Here is a 20,474-nt window from a genome sequence, read left to right as displayed (position 1 = left end):
TGGGACCAGTACTGGGGAAAGAGGGAGCTGTTCTGTTGGGATGAACTCCACTTAAACTGGACTGGGATCATTGTCCTGGTGAATCAGATAACTAGGGCAGTAGGCTGGGCTTTAAACTAACAAGGGGGTGAGGGGTGTGGTGGGAGGATTCAGGAAAGGGTAAATTCAAAATCAGCAAGGGAAATGTCAAGGCTTTAGAGCAGCATTTTGGGTAAAAATAAGTAGTGGGTCAGGAAGGGACTGAGAGTAACAAAGGTAATAGTGCATTAGTGACTGTGTCTGAATGCCTGAAACACTCATAACAAATTAAATGTATTAGCACAGATAGAAATTAATACATTTGATCATTATGGAGAAATGGTTGCAAAGTGACCAGGGTTGGGAACTAAGTATTCCAGGATACTTTGAGATAGGCAAAATGGAAAAGGAGGAAGGATAGTGCTGATGAAGGATGGGGTAAAGACAGTGGAGAGAAAGGATCTTGGCTCAGAAAATCAGCAAGTAGGATCATTTTGGGTAGAGCTAAAATAGCAAATTGTTTATCAGCCTCCTAACAGTAGTTGTAGTGCAGGGCAGAGTATAAATCAGGAAATATGAGTGGCATGTAATGAGGATAATACAGTAATGGGGATTTTAATCTTCATTTGGACTGGGCAAACCAAATTTGCTATAATAATGTGGAGGATGAGTTCATGGAATGTACACAATGTAGCTTTCTAGATCAGTATATTGAGGAACCAACTAGGGAACAGGCTATTTTAGATCTAGTATTGTGCAGTGAGGAAAGGATTACTTAATAATTTTGTAGTAAAGGAGCCTCTAGCTAGGGAAGAGTGACCACAATATGATAGAATTTTATATTGATTTGGAGTGATTTTAGTTAAGTCTGGAACTAGGGTTCTTAAATCTAAATAAAGCAAACTGTGTAGTAAAGGAAGATTGGGGAAACTACATTAAAAGATATGACTAGCCTTAGAATAACTAGCAGTTATATTAATGCATGATCTGCAACAAGTATACATTCCTTTTAAGTAGGGGTTTAATTTTAGAGTTTTCAGGGTTCTCTTTCTTGTCCATTTGGCCTCACTACTGTTGTCTTGCTCTACTGTTTTTCACTGCCTGGCACACATTTGCTGTCTGGTTCCAGACTGGTATCTTTTTAACATGACACAGTCTTCCCCCCCCCCCCGCCCCCCCCCCCCCCCCCCCTCATATCCAGTGTAATAAATAGTTTACTTTGTTCAGCCTTTTTCCTACACTATATGGGCCACTAAACCTGGCCCTGGCTTTGAGGTTCACCCTGCAAGGGTAACAGCACCAGAACTTGGTTTCCGGCTTTAAACTTACAGACTGCAGCTTTCTTGTCGGTCTGCCTTTTCATTTTTTTCCCCTGAGGTTTTGAGGTGTTCCTTTGTTACTATACAGGCTGGTAAAGCCTTTCCTGGAAGGTGGACACATAATTTAGTAATGTGGTTTTCTCCTTTTTGATCTAGGAGCTTCTCTTTGATTAATTTTAAGGGGCCTTTCACCTCGCGTCCAAAAATCAATTTGAAGGTAGCAAACAGCAAGAAAATAATTTCCTTGCCCTAGTCACAGGGGTATCCACAACAATATGCTCAGAGTATAGTTTTTAGAGTCTGATTGTACAGTTTCAGGGCTCCTTGTGATTTCAGATGGTCAATACCAAGGCCTTTGTACGACCTCTGGAACATTCGGAGCATGAAATTGGTGTTTCTCTGGGGAGTCCGTATCTGGTGAAAAACTCGGTTAACCTCTCAACTATGGCTTTGGCAGTAATTTTTCTCAAGGGTATGGCTTTTGGGAATTGGGTGACCATATACATGATGGTTAAAAGATATTGGTAACCTGTCCTGGTTTTGGGTAGGGGTCCCAAGCAATTGATTAGAACTCGACTGAAAGGTTCCTCAAAAGCGGGAATAGGGGTTAGTGGAGCAGGTTTGATTGTTTGTTGTGCTTTCCCAACAACCTGGCAGATCTGACACAATTTAACAATATCTTTGTGAATTTGTGGCTAGTAAAAGTGTCGGCTAATCCGGGCCTGGGTCCTTTTTGATATCCACCTGCCCAGCCATAGGGATTTCATGTGCAATTCACACAATCTCCCTGCAGTATTTAGGGGGAACTACAATTTGGTGAACCTGGGTGCCTGTGGGGTTCTCCACTTCAGAAGAAACTTCTTCTGACAACAGAGAAAAAGCTTTGAGCCCTACCCACCAATTTGCCTTGCAGGAGGACAGTCCAGTGTTTGTTTGGCCATTTTAGTCTATTAGCTATTTTCTCAAAGGAGATGAAATAAGACTCAACCTCCTCCTCATTTAAATTTTGGCACTAGTCTTGAGTGTCTCATAATGTCAGTTTTGCTCTGAATTAGGGATAAGGTTTGAGTGGCTGATGGCCTTCTCACCTTGTGCTTGCAGCCTTTCTAACTCAAACTTTCTTGCTGCTTTCTCTCTTTGCATCTCTCTTTAGGCTGCCTCTTGTTTCATTCATAACTCAAACTCTAATTCCAATTTTTGCATAGCCTGGTCCCTTTCCACTTAAATTACACTAGCTAAGATTCATCAGTTTCAGGTTCCATGCCTGTTTCTTCTGACTCAGGGGCAAGATTACAATGGCTAGCTAAATTCTCAAAGATTTCAGGTTTCTTTGTTTTTTGTTAGAATGTGACTCCCACCTGGGCAACTAGGCTTTGTAAACATTTATTGCTTTAACTTATGGGCTATGCCTCCCTGCTCTACAAACTCTTCTGCATTAAATGTGGCCATGTCTTTTTGTTTCTAGCAATGTAGAAAAGAAAATATCAGAAAACCTGTTTGCTTAATTTTCGTGTGTTTTGCACCGAGGGTTATTACACGCCGCAGGGGCTCACAGTATAGGGGGTAACATTAGCATGGACAGAGAATCGGCGGGCTAACAGGAAGCGGAATTAGGGATGAATGGGGCGATTCCAGGTTGGCGAGATGTAACTCGTGGATGCCACAGGGATCAGTGCTGGGGCTTCAACTATTTACAGTTTATATCTGATTTGGATGAAGTGATCAAAGGTATGGTTGCTAAATTTGCTAGTGACATAAAGATAGGGGGCAGGAGAGTAAGTTGTGAAGAGGTCGTAGAGTTTGCAAAGCGATTTATAGATGGGTTGAGTGGGCAGAAATTTGGCAGATGGAGTACAATGTGGGAAGATGTGAACTTGTCCACTCTGCAGGAAGAATAGAAAAGCAGTATATTTAAATGGACAGAGGTTAGCAGAACTTGGTGTACAGAGGAATCTGGGTGTCCTGTTAATGATTCTCAAAAGAAGTTAGTATGCAGGTACAGCAAGTAATTTGGAAGGCAAATGGAATGTTGTTTGTTGCAGGGGGGATGGAATATAAAAGTAGGGAAGTTTTGCTACAGTTGTACAAGCTGTTGGTGAAACCACATCTGGAGTACTGTGTACAGTTATGGTCTCCTTAGTTATGAAAGGATTATAATTGCATTGGAAGCAGTTTAGAGAAAGTTCATTCGAATGATTCCTGGAATGAGGGGGTTATTTTGTGAGTAAATGTTGGGCCTGTATCCATTGTAGTTTAGAAGAATGAGGTGATCTTATTGAAACATGAGATCCTGTGGAGACTTGAGAGGGTGGATGCTAAGAGGATGTTTCTCCCTCATGAGAATTTTTTTTCCCCCCAAGGATTGTTAGTCTGTGGAATTCTCTTCCCCAGTGATCAGTGAAGGCTGGGTCATTGAATATTTTTAAGGCTGAGTTAGAGTCTTGATTGACAAGGGAGTCAAAGGGTCTAGGGATAGACAGGAAAGTAGAGCTGAGGCCATGCAAATAGCAGAGCAGGCTTGAGGGGCCGAATGGCCTACTCCTGCCCTGAATGCATATGTTCATGTGTTCTCCAAAAAGGTTACCTTTTAAAGGTAAATTCATAGTGTTAGTTTAGTCCATCTGACTTTAGGCTTTTGGTTCTTGAGGGATGATACAATGGCTTCTGATCTCAGCCCATTTTGATAAGATGAGGGATGCCCACACCTTATTGTAGTAAGTGTAGCTGGAGATGTTGGGCTGGATTTTGTTGTCCTGCCACAGGGAGCGGTGGTGGGCACAGAAAATGGCAGCCACCCTGCATGGGACTTGCGCCGCCAGAAATATGCCATGGGCGACCACTTAACATACTGATGGCGGCTGCACCCCCTCCCCCAGATTGTGTGGTGGAGGCGGCATTGGTGACCCCATTCATGGTATCACATTTTAAAAAGGTTGCCAGCCCTGCAAGCAATTCCACACAATGCGGAGTTGACCCCCTGTTTCTCCCCCGCACCCCCATGCAAATCATGCAGAGTTGACCCCTTCCCCACCTAAGTGGCGGCAACGTCTCATGGACAGGAAAGTGAATGTGCAGCACTCACGCACCATGAGCTCAGAATTGGGAACTGAAGATCTTGGGCAATTAAATTAAAACTTATGCAAAGAGGTATTTTAAATATTTAAAGTAGGGTTCCATTGCAGAGCGGGGAGGTGCTGCCAAGAAAGTCGAGCTCCATGGCAGCCACTGCTGCTCAATTCTCTGGCTCTCCCCATCCCCACGATGAAATCTGATGTCTGGCTGAGAGCAAAATCCAGCCTGTAGAGTCTGAGTGTGTCTGTTTCAGCTCGTTTTGTGGATCGCTCACATCCATGTACGATGAGCTCTCTCATTTCAATGCAGATGGGGTTAATGAGTTTTAGTTCTTAGACATGGTGTTTAGTGCAGGAGATTGGTATTTGTCATGCTCCATCTTGTTAAAGGTAAAAATGTACCAGTCTTTTTCAAATTGTTCTAATTTTTTTATAACTCCAGTTTATTTTTGTATTTTCATCGCTGCGCTTGAGGGTGACAATATATTAACCCCACCATTGTTAATCGATAACTGGAAATTGTGATTTTTAATTGGTTTCCCTTTTGTGCTACATGCTGTTTCCTGACTGCTCATTTTTGATGGTTTTCATACCCATTTGCTAATTAGAATGATAAGGACCTGATCAGTTGTGATTTTGTTGATCTGTGGCTCAGATATCCTGTTTGCAAACCCAGTATAAGTCTGCAGCCTGCTTTGCTTATTCTGTCATCTGGGGTATGATGGCTGTAAGTGTGTACACACCTTGGTCATAATACAAGATTTATCTGATCAATTTCGTTGAAATAGTTGGTCATTTGGAGGGTTGAATTCTGAATTTCATTCATAAGCCTGCAGTGTATCCTTAAACTATACATTGTTGCTGCTGATGTGTGATATTTGGTCTGTATGTTTACTGTTACACTGCATTTTTGGATTAGTGCACTAGTAATTACAATTTCTAGGTAATTTTTGTTTTAATCTTAATTGTTGAATCTATTATGGTTTGGTATGGACTTTACTTTTTTTAAAGTAACCAGTACTAAGCCATAGTCTAATTACATTCACATTACAGTTTAGATTTTACATTGCTCAGATCAGGATGTCAAACAAATAACATTTTCATTTTGTTTCTCTAGGTTTCTGTGAAGAGTTCTGTAATTGTCTTTCATTATGGCTACGCTTGCAATATCTCTTGTTTGTCGACATGGTAGGTTTGTGGCTGATAAAACAGTTAAGTTTGTATGTCTCCAGCAGAAGACTTGCTGTTGTCCATTTTCCACCATTAGCACTAAAATGAACTGGGCAGCAGTTGAAAAAAGTATGCAGTTGCCAACTTGGGACAGCTTTGGCATTTGGTTAGATGACCCAATTGTTCTACCACCTAGAATATCAGCTCGACAGTGTAAACTGAAGATTGCCAATATTGGCTGTGTAAACCAGATTGGAAAAAGAAAGGAGAATGAAGATCGTTTCAGTATAGCTGAACTTTCTGATGGTTTATTCTGCTTTGCTGTTTTTGATGGGCATGGAGGGACTGATGCTGCTGAGGTTTGTTCCCAATACATTGGACACTATATTCAGTGAGTATTTGTCTATTTCCTAATTAGTTGAATTTTAAACCCAACTTGAGTGCAACAAGTAAAAGTTATTTTTATTTTTAGGCAAAATCTACCAACTGAAGCAGATTTGGAAAATGTCTTGTTTAATTCTTTTCTGCAAATAGATAGTGACTTCATGCAAAATGTTTATGGCTTGAGGGAAGGTGAATTGCATGTTCTAGTACTTTTATTTTGGCAGTTACTAAAACCTGGAATGTGCCATAAGTTGCAATAAATACACAATGGCATGTATTTTGTGAGTGAATATTTAGAATGCTATTACATTTCTAACATGCTGTCACTTGTTTGCTGGGGATTTCCAAAGCCAACTTTTTAAAATAAAAAAAAACCTTGGCGTGTATTGGCACTCCAGTTTGAGCCTCAGATTAGACTTTTTTTTAAAAGTTTCTTTCCAAGTCTGTGCTCCTGTTCACAACATTGGAGAGATACCAAGCAGAGAACCGATGTCTCTCTGAAAAAGGAAGCTCCCCATGCCTGCTTTTGTATTCCTTTATTTTTCCTATTGCCCTTTGACCCCTGTAATTTTCTATTAATAGTGTATATACCGCTTTTCACTCTTCAGTGCTGACTGTTGAAAACCCATTTTTATAAATCTTGTCTTTGCTGTATATTGTTTCAAAGTGATCATTGGAGCAAAAGAAGCATTGGACATTGATTGAACCATGATCCTTATTTTATACCCCCACCTCCACACCCAAGCAGAAACCAGACAAAGGGCTAGTTAAAATGGAGCAGGAGACTTGCTCTCCAATCTCTTTGCAGGTTCTAGTGAGCAAATACAAACCATGTCTCACATCGTTGAATCATACCCACAAACTAAACTATCTGGCCTATGCACTTTGCATGCTGGTGATTGCAATGCCCTAAAGTTGCTAGCATTACATGCCAACTTTCCACATACTTAATAACTCCAGCTATTGATTGTTAACAGTACCATTAGAATTCAGTTCAAACTTTGAGAATGAAAGCACTTTTTATAAGAATTATTTGTTCTGAAGAGAATTGTGGGTCAAGGTACACAGTTTTAGACTGGATTAAGAATTTAGATGTGAATCTCTTGCAATTTGGTTTGGAGGTTCAGTCCCAGTTTATATGGTAGCATGACACCCAGGCCAGCAAGTTGCAACTGTCACTGCATGTCAGTTTGATGGCATGATTGATTTTTAATATGCTTATAAGAATAATATAGTAAATATGAAGGTTGTGAGCAATGAAATCTGGATCTTCCTTTGGTTGCTGCCATTAATCTACAATGAGGCTAAAACTGGGAACAGGGACTGGTGCCACTTAGAACTGTGGTAGAGTTCTGGAACAAGAATTCAATGGGCAGATGAGGAGAATTAGTGAACAAAGGAGCTTTTACGTCGGACAGTAATTCTGGGTAAGTTGCTTGTTGGGACAAAAATGATCTACTGACAGCGATCATGCATTTGAAATGGAGGAAATTGTGAAATCCAGCTAGGGTAACAATAACTGGAGAAATGCAGAGTTATCACCAGTCTCTCAGACCTGGTGTCATATTTGATCCCAAAATGAGCTTCTGACCACATGCACTCTACCATTACAACCATCTGTTTCCACCTCCATAACGTCGCTCGACTCTGACCCTGCCTTAGCTTATCTGCTGCTGAAGCCTTCGTCCATGCCTTTGTCACCTAGACTAGACTATTCCAATACTGCTGGCCAGTCTTCCATCTTGCACCCTCCATAAACTTAAGGTCTTCCAAAAATCTGCTGCCTGTATCCTAACTCTCATCTCTTATTCATCCTTCACCCCTGTGCTCACTGACTGACATTAGTTCTTGATTTGACAATGCCTCTTTTTTAAAAAAAAAAAATCCAAATCTCACAATAGCCTCACCCCTCCCTATCTCCTGTCACCTCCTTAAGCCCTACAAACTGAGATCTCTGCTTCTCGAACTCTGGCCTCTTGCATATCCCTGATTTTCATAGGATAGCCACCAATGCTACACCATTCAGCTGCTTAGGCCCTAAGATCTGGTGAGATGCTATTCTCAAAGTTTTTGTGTAAGAGTTCAGAAAGGATGATTTAGAACATAAAAATTTAAGAGCAGGAGTAGGCCATATGGCCCCTTGAGCCTCATTTTGGCATTCAGTAGATTATGGCTGAACTTCTACATCATTGGCACTTTGGAGGTGAGGAAGCTAATGTGGAGAGTTGAAGGGACATGGGCATACACCTGTTCTTTTAATTCTCAATTTTTCACTTTCCACCATGTTGGAAGGTTTTTGTCCTGTTATGTTTGATGCCTTTCCTTCACCTTTTTTTAATGCATTTTGCAGTTTTCAGGAAAATTGCTTGAAGTCCATTTAACACTGATAGCACCTCTGACAAGCATCAGCATTCCTGACTCTTGTCTCCAACCTGTCCTTTTCACTATCCTTTTGATTTTGGGGTTTTATTAAATGGCACTGTTAATCTTCCAGTTTTGAAAGTCTCTTTTCAGATGTTGATGAACCTGCGATGTTTTTGTTGATGGAACACAGTGACCACTGGTAATATAGGAAAAATTTCAATACAAGAACTCTGTTAAAAGGGAAAGAAAAATCACTGGCTTGGACAGTGCTTCTCGTCTTTCCATCATTCAAGCAGTTGTGATATTAGCATATGTCCTTCTGTGACTAGTTTTGGCCTTGATCTGTTATCCAATTTTCAAAAAAAAAGCTCTTGCAGTAAAAGTTAACTTGCTAATCAGGATTGCTTATGCCTACTGTACTGGTAGATACCTTGGTCTGGTTTGTAATGCGCCAACAACAAAATCATTCATATCCACTTTCATAAGAAATATAATGCTCTAATAAGTTGCATGGAACATCAAGGCAGACAAATCGTTTTTGTTTTAAAGTGAGCTTTGCCTAGCTTTTGGTTTTGTTACTACTTTTATATTTTAATCTAGGTTGAAGGTGTCTAGCCGTTCCTTGTCTGGGCTACTGAAGACTGCGAATGTTTATAAACATTACCATGTAAACTCTTTGTGAGTTTATCCTTCTTTCTTTGAGCATTTCTGTTCAGATTGCCTTGTATTTATTTTTACAAGTGGGGACAATCACATTTTAGTAAGTTGTTTCAAAACTATTACTGTTGGCTTAATCATGCACATGAATGGGATCCACTGTATAACCATATGGATGGGCAATGACATTAACAAAAGTTTTGTTTCAGGTAGTTAGCTTTGAAAAATGAAGAATTGCAAAACAAATCACCACTACAAACAAAATGCATTAATTATTTAAAAACTCCATCAGTTGAGCTGTAGTTGTGGAAGGAAAATTTTGATAAAGAACTAATCTCGGAATGGTGAAACTAATAGCACATGGACTGTTTTGCGGATGTGTCAATTTTGAATGCATGCTCACATAAATCAAAATAAAAATCTGGTTTCTAAGTTGAGCGCTTTTTTTTCTCGTGCCTTTTAGTGGTTGTACTTGAGTATTAAATGTGGCATGACCCTAATGCAGATTGTAAGCTTTCTGTAATATACTTTCTTAAATATAAGGAAGTCTCTTCTGTATTAAAGATGATTTAATAGAGAGGGGTTTAGCACTAACTTAATTTAACTGAAAATTTTCCTTATTACTGTTGTACCACTTAGCTTAATTTAAATACAAGTTGGAATAATTAGCCTAAAAGCTATGTGAAAAGACATTTAATTACCCTGTTACTTCGCCAATGATCGTTTTGAATTTTGAAGGCTTTAATTTATACTTTAATTTAAAGTCTATCCTCTTATGATGAGATATATCTTGTGATATGAGACATTTATTTTTGTCATTTTAAACATCATTGGTCAATAGTAAACTAATTAACTGGTTTTGTTCACATCCTTTTTAATCCTTCCAGGTGCACTGCTATCATCAGGAACAACTGCAACTGTAGTTTTGTTGAATGAAACTCAGCTTGTAGTTGCGAGTGTTGGAGATAGTCCAGCTATCCTTTGTCGTGAAGGAAAAGCTGTTCAGTTAACTGAAGATCATACCCCAAGAAGAAGAGATGAAAAGAAAAGGTGATTATACCCCAAGTACATTTTTCAAAATAAAACTGATCTCACAAGTAGCCCCTTCTTTAAAAAAGGCATTAATGAAATCTACACTGCAGCTTCATCAGGGCAATAGAATCACAAGGCTAGATTTTGTAGTCCCACTGCTAGGAGCAGAGGCGGGCACGGAACATGGTGACTGACCCCACAGGACCCGTGCCACTGCAATTATGTGGCAGGCGGGCACTTTACATATTCATGGTAGCTGCCCCCCTCCCCCACCCCATCCTGTGGTAGGGATGGCCTTGAACAGTGTCATCTGATGCAGGTGCTGGTGCCACCTTTAAAAGGCTGCTAGCCTTGCATTCAGTCTATCCCTACATTGCAGTGAGAATCATTGCAGCAGCATTGTAGAAGTGTTAGAGTCTTCAATGAAGAGTGCAGGAAGGGCAGGCCAGGAGCAGCACCACCCATAACTCAAAATGAGGTGTCAGCCTGGTGAAGCTGCAACCCAGGACTACTTGCATGCCAAACAACGAAAGCAGCATGCGATAGACGGAGCTAAGTGGTCCCACAGCCAGCTGATCAGATCTAAGCTCTGCAGTCCTGCCACAGCCAGTTGTGAATGGAAGTGGGCAAATAAACAACTAACAGGAGGAGAAGGATCCACAAATATCCCCATCCCCAATGATTGGGGAGGCCAGGACGTCTGTGCAAAAGAGAATGCCGAAGCATTTGCAACAATCTTCAGCCAAAAGTGCCAAGTGGATGATACATCTCGGCCTCCTCCTGAAGTCCCCAGCATCACAGTTGCCAGCCTTCAGCCAACTCAGTTCACTCCACGTAATATCAAGAAACGACAGAAGGCACTGGATACTGCAAAGGCTATGGGCCCTGACAACATTCTGACATTAGGGTTGAAAACTTGTGCTCCAGAACTTGCTGCGCCCCGAGCCAAGCTGTTCCAGTAAAGCTACAACACTGGCATCTACCCGGCAATGTAGAAAATTGCCCAGGTATGTCCTGTACACAAAGCAGGACAAATCCAACCTGACCAATTACTGGCCCATCAGTCTACTCTCAATCAGTGAAAATGATAGCACAGTCAACAACACCTTCTATCAAGCAGCACTTGCTTAGCAATAATCTGCTCACTGATGCTCAGTTTGGGTTCCGCCAGGGCCACTCCACTCCTGACCTCATTACAGCCTTTGTTCAAACATGGACAAGAGAGCTGAACTCTAGGTGAGGTGAGAGCAAAGGCCTGCTTGGGTACGCAATTGAAACCTGACCTGGTCCCGACAGAACCACATCCAACCCAAACCCGACCTGGCTCAAGCCCTTTGGTTTTTTTTTTCTTGCGCCCGACCCGACCTGACTACCAGAATTAAGTTGATGATATCAAAAAGGTTATGCTCTACCTTGGATGGAATGGAGACGTTCACTCGCTCACTGCAGACTAGTGCGGAGTCTGGATGCACATTCCCTGCCTTGACGTCCTGGCTGATCAAATTTTGAAGCTTTTCTCTCCCTGAGCAAAAGGCAGCACTGTGTCCGACCTGTGCCCGAATGCTGGACCATGTCATCTGGTCTGGTCGGGTAGCCATGCTCTAGGCGAGTGTGACAGCCCTTGACATCAAGGCAGCATATGACTGAGTATGGCATCAAGGAGCCCTAGCAAAACTGGAGTCAGTGGGAATCAGGGTGAGGGGAAGGGGGTGGAAACTCTCCACTGGTTGGATTCATACCTAGTGCAAAGGAAGATGGTTGTGGTTGTTCACTCATCTCAGTTCCAGGACATCACTGCAGGAGTTCCTCAGGGTAGTGTCCGAGGCCCAACTATCTTCAGCTGCTTAATCAATGACCTTCCTTCAATCATAAGGTCAGAAGTGGGGATGTTCACAGATAACAGCACAATGTTCAGCACCATTTGTGACTCCTCATACTGACGCAGTCCATGTGCAAATGCAGCAAGACCTGGACAATATGCAGGTTTGGGTTAATAAGTGACAAGTTATATTTGTACCACACAAGTGCCAGGCAATGACTATCTCAAACAAGAGATCCATCTTTAACCATCACCCTTGACATTCAATGACATTACAGTTGCTGAATTCCGCCCCCCCCCCCCCCTGCCCCACTATCAACATCCTGGGGATTATCCTTGACCCGAAACTGAACTGGCATGACCATATAAATACCATGGCTACAAGAGCAGGTCATAGACTAGGAATCCTGTGGTGAGTAACTCATCTGATTTCCTCAAAGCCTGTCCACCATCTACAAGACACAAGTCAGGAGTGTGATGGAATACTCTCCACTTGCCTGGATGAGTGCAGCTCCAACAACACTCAAGAAGCTCAACACCATCCAGGACAAAGCAGCCCGCTTGATTGGCACCTCATCTACAAACATTCACTCCCTCCATCACTGACGCACAGTGGCAGCAGTGCGTACCATCTACAAGATGCACTGCAGCACCGCACCAAGGCTCCTTAGACAGCATCTTCCATATGTGTGACCTCTACCACCTAGAAGGACAAGGGCAGCAGATGCACGGAAACAGCATGACCTGCAATTTCCCCTCCAAGTCACACACCATCCTGACTTGGAACTATATCACTGTTTCTTCAATGTCGCTGGGTCAAAATCCTGGAACTCCCTTCCTAACAGCACTGTGGGTGTATCTACCCCACATGGACTGCAGCAGTTCAATAAGACAGCTTGCCACCTCTTCAAGGACAATTGGGGATGGGTAATAAATGCTGTCCTAGCCAACATCACCCACATCCCATGAAAGCATTTATTTAAAAAAAAGATCCCAACCTCTGCAAGCAGCCCCACTGAGCAACCTTTGTGGCTGAGGTGCCAGCAAGGGTGGCCCCATGAATCAGTGATGCCTCCCTGCTTATTCTCCTCCAGACTGCAAGGGAATGGCGGGAGGTTCTTTTCCCCAGTTATGACAAGAAGAGATCCTCCCACCTGACCAAGCAAGCCTGGCTGGAGATTGAAGAGGTGAACAGCTCTGGGGTCACCTGACAAGACTGGGTGCTATGCAGCAAGAGGGTCAAAGATAAATGGCACGTTTCCATATTGCACGGTGTAAATTGGAAGACACTATGTGGGTGCCATTTCCATTTTAGAGACAGGGAGGATCGTTGGTCTGTGACTTGCTCCATATATGAATCAAGTCTCCCTTGTTGGTACCTCAGAGCATGTCAGACCCATGACAGGGTGAGTCTGTATACCAGACCAAGCATCCCCCAGGTGTTGAAGTGCCCATGTTGGTACAACTGTGCTTGACGTTTGCTAATGTTCAATATTTGCATCCTTCCTCTTTCGGAAGAGGCCCACAACAGCAGGGAGTTGGCCAGGACCGGAGGTGAGGTGCCTGACTTGAGGCCACTATCACATACCGAAGAGAAGATGCTGGAACTAGCTGGGAGACCAGGAGCATGTGCAGTTTTGGAGGTGGAGCTCATGGTGCCAGTTGATGAGAGTGATTATTGCCAAACACAGTGATTCAAAATTACATCTTCTATGCTGTCATGACATCCTTTTGAGGATGAGCAACACTTAGAGGATGCACCATCCCATGGCTCTCCTTGCACCTTCCACCAGCGCAGGTACTCTCCCCTTGATGGGTATCCGATCGGCAGTAGAATCCGGGTCGCAAGCTGATGAGAGCACCACACACGTGCCTAAGCAGTTGGCTGAGACATTCCAGGCCTCTGACAGAGCCCCAGGCTGATGATGGGCCTCTGCTGCCGGCAGTGCAAGGCATGTTGGAGTTGGAGAGGTAAGGCAGCATCTTGAGCAGACAGTGGAGGAGCCCATCCATGCCATGAGTGCTGCTGTGTCTCAGGCATTTGAGGGCATGGCCTCCTCCATTGAGAGGTTGGCGACCCTCAGAGCCGCATTCCACAGATGCTCAATCACCTGCAAATCCTCAACTCGGGCATGACTGCAATGCAGCAGTGGCTGGGTGAGAGAAGGACCTGGAGCATGGAGAGTGTTCCCACTCCTGGTCCTTCTCTGGAGAGCAGTGAGGTTCCAATGAGCCTTGAGGAGGAGAGGCTGCATTCCACATCTGGGGTCTCCCCTCAGGGTGATCAAAGTGGACACCAGCAGCTCAGCCCCTCTGCCAGTGAGTGCAGCTCCAGCAGCCATGACACCTGAGGACAGACCTGCACTGGCACAGGAGGCCCTCAGGCAGCCAGGGCCCTCCAGGCTTCAGGTGCACAGAAGACAGCTGCCAACGTCATCCCAGGTCAAAGGGCATCCTGATTAGTCAGCCTCCAGTCCAGCTGCCAGTGCAGGGGTTACACTGAAAGAACACCTGCAAATGTTTTAAAAATGCCTTGATGCGTATGGATATTCACAGGTGAGACGAATATGTCATGTCTAGTTTTATTAATTGCATTGTCCTGACAATCATCAGCCTTTATTATCTGACTAACACATGCTGCCGTGGATTGATTGTCTTTCCATTACATTATAAGCCTGACAGTACTGCCAATGTAAGCAGTAACGTCGTTGCCATGCCAATAATCACGATGTGACACTGCACTGATTAAGTCACATGGGCAATGGCTCAGCTGTTGGCAGTCATGCTGGAGAGACAGATGATGGAGACAGAGCCACACTAGATGCAGGATGTTGCTTTGTTTTCTGAAGAACATGTGTTGAACTTCAGGGATTGTGGAACCAGTCATTGCCTTGCTTCCCTTGCTCGCTGCTTGCCATGTCAGCCCTCCATCACTGCTCTCTGTGCTCCCATGTGTGGTTGTTCTTGGTTGCCCTTTGTGTCCACATCATTGGAGGATGTGTGCTGCTCCCATACCTGTTCATCCTGCCAGGCCTTCCCCCTCTGGTCCATGATGTTGTGCAGAACGCAGCAGGCTAACCTGTCCAACCCTGTCCGGTGTGTACTGTAAGCCTCCACTGAATCTGTTGAGGCAGGGGAAACGCATCTTCAGCATACAGATGGCCTGTTCAATGGTAGCTCAGGCGGAGCAGTGGCAGACATTGTAATGCTGTTCATCATTGCTGGGGTTCCTCACCAACGTCAGAAGCCATGTTATTATCCCCAAGGAGCCACCCCTGAAGTTGAGCGGGGGGCGTGAACAGCAGCTGCAGCTGGGACTAGCGCAGTATGAACAAGTCATGGCAGTTGCTTGGGAAACAGGCACACTTGCAGGTAGTGCTTCCTATGGTCGCACACAAGTTGGAAATTGATGGAGTGAAAGTTCTTTTATGAAGGCTGCTAGTTTTTCCATGGGAATCTTGATGGCTTCATACATGTAGTCGATGATGCCCTGCACCTGTGGGAATCCTTCAGTGGCTCCAATCCAGTGGCCATCTCTGCCTGTCTCTTGGGGTCTGTCCTGAAGTGGACATGGCCACCAGCTGTCCTGTACAAAGCATCACTGACCTCCCTTTTATGCAATGATGTATTGTGGATTGAGACCCCACACATGTCGCCAGTTGATCCTGGAATGATCCACAGGCATAGATGTTGAAGGCCACATTCGCTTGGAGGCCCGCAGGCATAGGCTGACCACCAAAGCTAATTGGTTACAGGTCATTATTCAGCAGTGTGCATAGCTGTGTAATGGTCCCTCTGGTCATCTGCAGTCGTTTCTGACACTCCGACATCTGAAGGTATGTCATGTGAGTTCTGTAGGCTTCCTGGCGTGTGTGGGCTACTTTGAGAGTTTGTGGCTGCTGCTGCTGCTCATGTCTGGGAAATTCCTTGTGGGCTGCACCTGCCTCTTGGGCCTGCCTCCAGCAGAAATACCTCCTGACAGCTAGGGGATCCAGGAACACGGTGGATCATACCCATCTTTATGCTCCTAGTCACCTTTTGAGTTCCTTCAAAAGGTCACTCTCTCCTATCTGGGCACAGATTTGTGTTTAATTCCTTCAGCAGTGTTCCAGCATGAGCTGTATGTTGTGGCATGACGCTTCACAAAAACTTTGGCTCGTACTTATTTAATCATTTCATTTGCTTGCACTGGACCATGAACAGCAACCTATACAGTTTCCCAGTTTTTTTTCCACCCCCTTCCTTGCCAATGCATGAAAAACAGATGCAGAGTTCCAACTCTCCTCACTTTTGGTGATTTAACTTCATTGCAAATGTCAGAGTTCACTGCAGAAACTGAAGAGCAAGGCATTACTTACCAACCTTTTGCAGGCACCAAGGACTCTCTTTCCTCGGTGCCAGCTCATCAAAGATGGGAAAGTGAAGGCACATCGCGCTCCAGATTGGAAAAGGCTGGTAGGATTGCAGCAAATTCTATTTAATTGAATGCAGAAATGTAATTCTATTATGCAAAATTGGGTCCCATTGCAGAGCAGCAAAGGGGCTGCCACAGAGCTTCCCCACCGCTGGGAAGACTTGGCCTGGCAGTCCCAGCTTCTGGTTCAGTGATGGCCACTGCTTCTCCAATTTTCTAGCCCCACCCCCTTTCCACAGAGCCAGACATCAGATTGGGAACAAAATCCCGCCCATGGAAGGTTTCAGCACAGAAGGAGGCTGTTCGGCTCATCCTGTCCATGCCAGCTGTTTGCAAGAGCAGCTCATCTAGTCCCATAGCCCTATAAAAGTTTTCTCTGCAGATAATTATCCAGTGTGTTATTTTTTTGTGAAGGCCTCAATTGAATTTGCCTCCATCACACTCTCGGGTAGTGCATTCCAGATCCTAACCACTGTTTTTCTTTAAAAAAAGGTTTTTCTCGTCACCATTGCTTTTTTTCCCAATTATCTTAAATTGGTGTTCTCTGCCCTTCCGCCAATGGGAACAGTTTCTCCCTATCTACTCTGTCCAGATCCCTCATGATTTCTATCAAATCTCCCCTTTTAAATCTTCACTTAAGAGAACAACACTAGCTTCTCCAATCTATCAACACAACTGAAGTAACTCATTCTGCAACCGTTCTTGTAAATCTTTTCTGTACTCTCTAATGCCTTTTATATCCTTCCTAAAAGCATGGTCCCCAGAACTGCACACAATACTCCAGTTGAGGCAGAGCCAGTGTTTTGGGTTTATCCTTATAATATCCTTGCTTTTGTACTCCATGCATACTAGGGATAGGGAACTAGCTGAAGTAGTTGATTCTAGGAATGTTTCCACCGGAGCAGAGGAGGCTACAGAAATGTACTAAATGTATCATGGAGTCTGCGGGACCGTAGGGAGCATATGTGAGCTGCCCACTGAACAAATGACTTGTCAAGTATTCCGTTGGTATACTGACCCAGATGCAAAGATAGTGTTTTTTTTTGGAACAGACTGTCCTAACAGAAATTGAACCCAAAAACTTAAGGTTTCAGGGGGAACTGAAACTGGTTGGAACCAGATAAAAAGGAGACGGAGCCATCTAAGCTTAGATGGCTCAGGAAGGGTTTTTCTTCAACCTGCTTGTCTTAAAAAAAAAAAAGTGAAAACTGGCTCTAGGATTAGTTAGTTATTTAGAGAAACTGATTAACCAGCCCCGGCCATACAGTGCACAGGATTGTCACTGAAGGGCATTGATAAAGGCAATACTGGTGGATCCACACCATCAAGCCTGTTGTGAGCAGATCTGAGAAGGTTCTGGAGAAGTACACTGTTTTTTGGTGAAGACTGTACCTGTGGAGTTTGGGATTAAAGGGGAACTACTGTCAGTTGGGAATTGGTAGCTGCATCTTGGAAGAAGGGATCTGGAGATCTACTTGAACTTCAGAGTTTTGAAGAACTCTGACCATAATGTAGTGCTGAGTGGACTGACTGGTAAATCGGAGATCCATCTTTGTAGCTGATGGTGAATGTGTAATTTGTAATATCTTGACTGATTGATTTTTGTCTGGTAATTCATGTCTAACTTTTGGTTTGATAAAGTGAAATCTTGTCCATTTTGTTTTTTAGTGGGGTCGTTCGGTAAATTTGATTCTTCGTTTGTTGGTCTCCACGGGGAATCAGAAGTGTTTTTGAAATTAAGTTTTTAATGTAGTACAGCCTCTGGTTGGGAGTCCATGACATGGGTCAATTAAATTCATCAGTGAGGAGAAAGGTTGGAAGGCATTCTAGTGTTGGAGCAGAGTGGTTGAAATGGAAACTATTGTATCCTTTAAAGAGAAAATTGGATGCTTATCTGAAGCAAATGTTACAGGACTATGGGGAAAACGCAGAGTAGTCGAGCTAGTTTTCAATTGCTGTAGAAAAAGCTGGCACAGACACAATAGGATGAATTGTCTGCATTGTAAATTTCTATTCTAAATCTGGCAGTAGTCATAAATGTTACCTGCAGGATGTGAAGGATCAGAAAAAATGCATGACTAGCCCATTTGAAGTCAGTGTGTATGTATGAATATTGTTTTTTTTAATAAAGTGCTGTATATTTAAGTAATTTTTACTATTTTTGAAATTATGTTGCTTGAAAAATTGTATAACTTGAAATTAAGATTGAGTTTTTTATATAAAGGATTAAGGAGTGTGGTGGTTTCATAAATTGGAATAGTGCTGGAGATCCATATGTGAATGGTCGATTGGCCATGACCCGTAGCATTGGGGATGTGGATCTCAAACAGTTTGGAGTAACTGCTCAACCAGAAGTTCACACAGTGAAGGTGAGCTTTATTTGTGGTCTGTTGCATATTTCTTATCCACAGCATTTTGAGTCTTAGCTATTATGTTCTTAACATCTTTAACTAGTTGGAACATGCAAAAGACTGTTTCCTGATCCTGACTACTGATGGAGTTAGTGGAATTATGGAGGCACAAGAGTTGTGTGATATTGTGAAAAAATGCCAGGATCCATCAGAAGCTGCTGCTGTTGTAAATGAACAGGCAAGAAAATATATCTGATAAAAATCTTAATTCTGCATGCACAATCTGACTTCCTGTTCTGTTGCTGCCAACTTTTAACATTATAAATTCCACTACCTATATTTATTGTGACCGGTTTCAGTTTCTGAAGTTTTTGTGCCAGTGCGGATCAATTAATACTCTTCACTTCTGTAGCCTATTTTTAATTATTTTTAAAAATGTAATTTTCAGGCATTGCAGTATGGAACACAAGATAATGTAACCACCATGGTTGTGCCATTTGGTGCATGGGGAAAATACAATATCTCACTTGCTCATACAAGTTTTCAAAGAATGATGGTCGCAAGCTCCAGGTGGAGCTGAGTGCTGCACTGAAGTTGGAAAACACCTGTAAGCTCATCTGGATCTCCATTTGTAAGCTGTGTAGTTGTATTTATTTATAACCACTATTGTGGTTTTAGATTTTATTAAACCTGTTGCTATAAACTACAAGTTGAAGTTCTAGTTACTGAGAATGTAATGTATTGTGTTCATCTATCTGAATTGCTTGTCATCTTGCAAATAACAGTATTACATGATGCACATCAATTATTTCTCTTTATACTGGACATCAGATCATTCTATTTAAGTCCTGATGACTATCCTTTCAATCAACTAGTGAGAATTACCTTTGCCAAAGTTAATTTGTAACTATAGCTCAGCATCCATCTAATAATGAGCTAGTGACCCAGATTTTCCTGTCAAAATAACAATGGTGTTTGCTCTTGTTTATGAGCAGTTGGTACAGCAGCTTCAGGTGAGGGGCAAATGTGCAGTTACATAGGCTATAGAGCACAGAAATGGGCCATTTGGCCCAATCAGTCCTCTTATCTACCTCATTTAACAGTCAACATAACCCTGTATTCCCTTCCTCGTGCTTATCTAGCCTCCTCTCAAGTGCATGTCTAAACTATTCACTTCAACTACTCCCTGTGGTAGCAAGTTCCACATTCGTACCACTCTCTCTGGGTAAAGAAGCTTTCCCCGAATTCCGTATTTGATTTCTTTGGTGACTATCTTATGTCGGTGATGACTTGTGGGTAAGAGCAAAACTGGAGGAAACATTCTTTCCTGTATCCACTCATCAAAACTTTTCGTAATTTTAAAGTCCTCCATTAAGCCACCTCAAGAGAAAAGAGCTCCTGCCTGTTCATTCTTTCCTGGTAGCTATAACTTCACAGTTCTGGTATTTATTCTTGTAATTATTTAAACACCCCTCCCCAATGCTTCTATATCTCTTTATTTTATGATTAGGTGACTGGAATTGTACATAGTACTCCAGGCATGGTCTAACCAAGCTTTGATACAATAAAAGCAAAATACTGCGGATGGTGGAAATCTGAAATTACAAACAAGAAATGCTGGAAATACTCAGCAGGTCTGGCAGCATCTGTCTGGAGAGAGAAGCAGAGTTAACGTTTCAGATCAATGACCTTCTTCAGAATTCCTTTGACTCCAGAAAAGCTTTGATGCAAGTTTAGCATAACTTTACTTTTCAATTCTATCCCTCTAGAAATAAACATTGGTGGGGTTTTTATGGCCTTTTTTTATTCCATGGGCATTAACTTTTCTGACATGCCTGTTATGTGTCACTTTATCTAATGTCTTTTGAAGTCCAT

The 20,474-nt window shown here is 42.9% G+C and overlaps 1 protein-coding gene across 1 annotated transcript; it reads left to right on the top strand.

Moving 5' to 3' along the window:
* The first annotated feature begins 5,559 nt into the window (after window positions 1-5,559).
* On the top strand, window positions 5,560-19,179 carry LOC137380905 (protein phosphatase Mn(2+)-dependent 1K-like). Its single transcript, XM_068053311.1, has 6 exons — window positions 5,560-5,969; window positions 6,051-6,151; window positions 9,871-10,033; window positions 18,473-18,617; window positions 18,703-18,837; window positions 19,048-19,179. The coding sequence occupies exons 1-6, from the start codon at window positions 5,560-5,562 to the stop codon at window positions 19,177-19,179; spliced, it is 1,086 nt and encodes a 361-aa protein (XP_067909412.1).
* Window positions 19,180-20,474: the final 1,295 nt, after the last annotated feature.

The sequence above is a fragment of the Heterodontus francisci genome, chromosome 20 (assembly GCF_036365525.1).
Source record: "Heterodontus francisci isolate sHetFra1 chromosome 20, sHetFra1.hap1, whole genome shotgun sequence".
NCBI lineage: Eukaryota > Metazoa > Chordata > Chondrichthyes > Heterodontiformes > Heterodontidae > Heterodontus > Heterodontus francisci.
This window is presented reverse-complemented; position numbering and strand designations above follow the sequence as displayed.

Excerpts from the sequence above, each read along its gene's own strand:
- LOC137380905 (XM_068053311.1), top strand. The coding sequence starts at position 5,560 with ATGGCTACGCTTGCAATATCTCTTGTTTGTCGACATGGTAGGTTTGTG. Across the intron at positions 6,152-9,870 it reads TGTTTATGGCTTGAGGGAAG|GTGCACTGCTATCATCAGGA; the intron begins GTGAATTGCATG and ends TAATCCTTCCAG. Across the intron at positions 10,034-18,472 it reads AGAAGAGATGAAAAGAAAAG|GATTAAGGAGTGTGGTGGTT; the intron begins GTGATTATACCC and ends TTTTATATAAAG.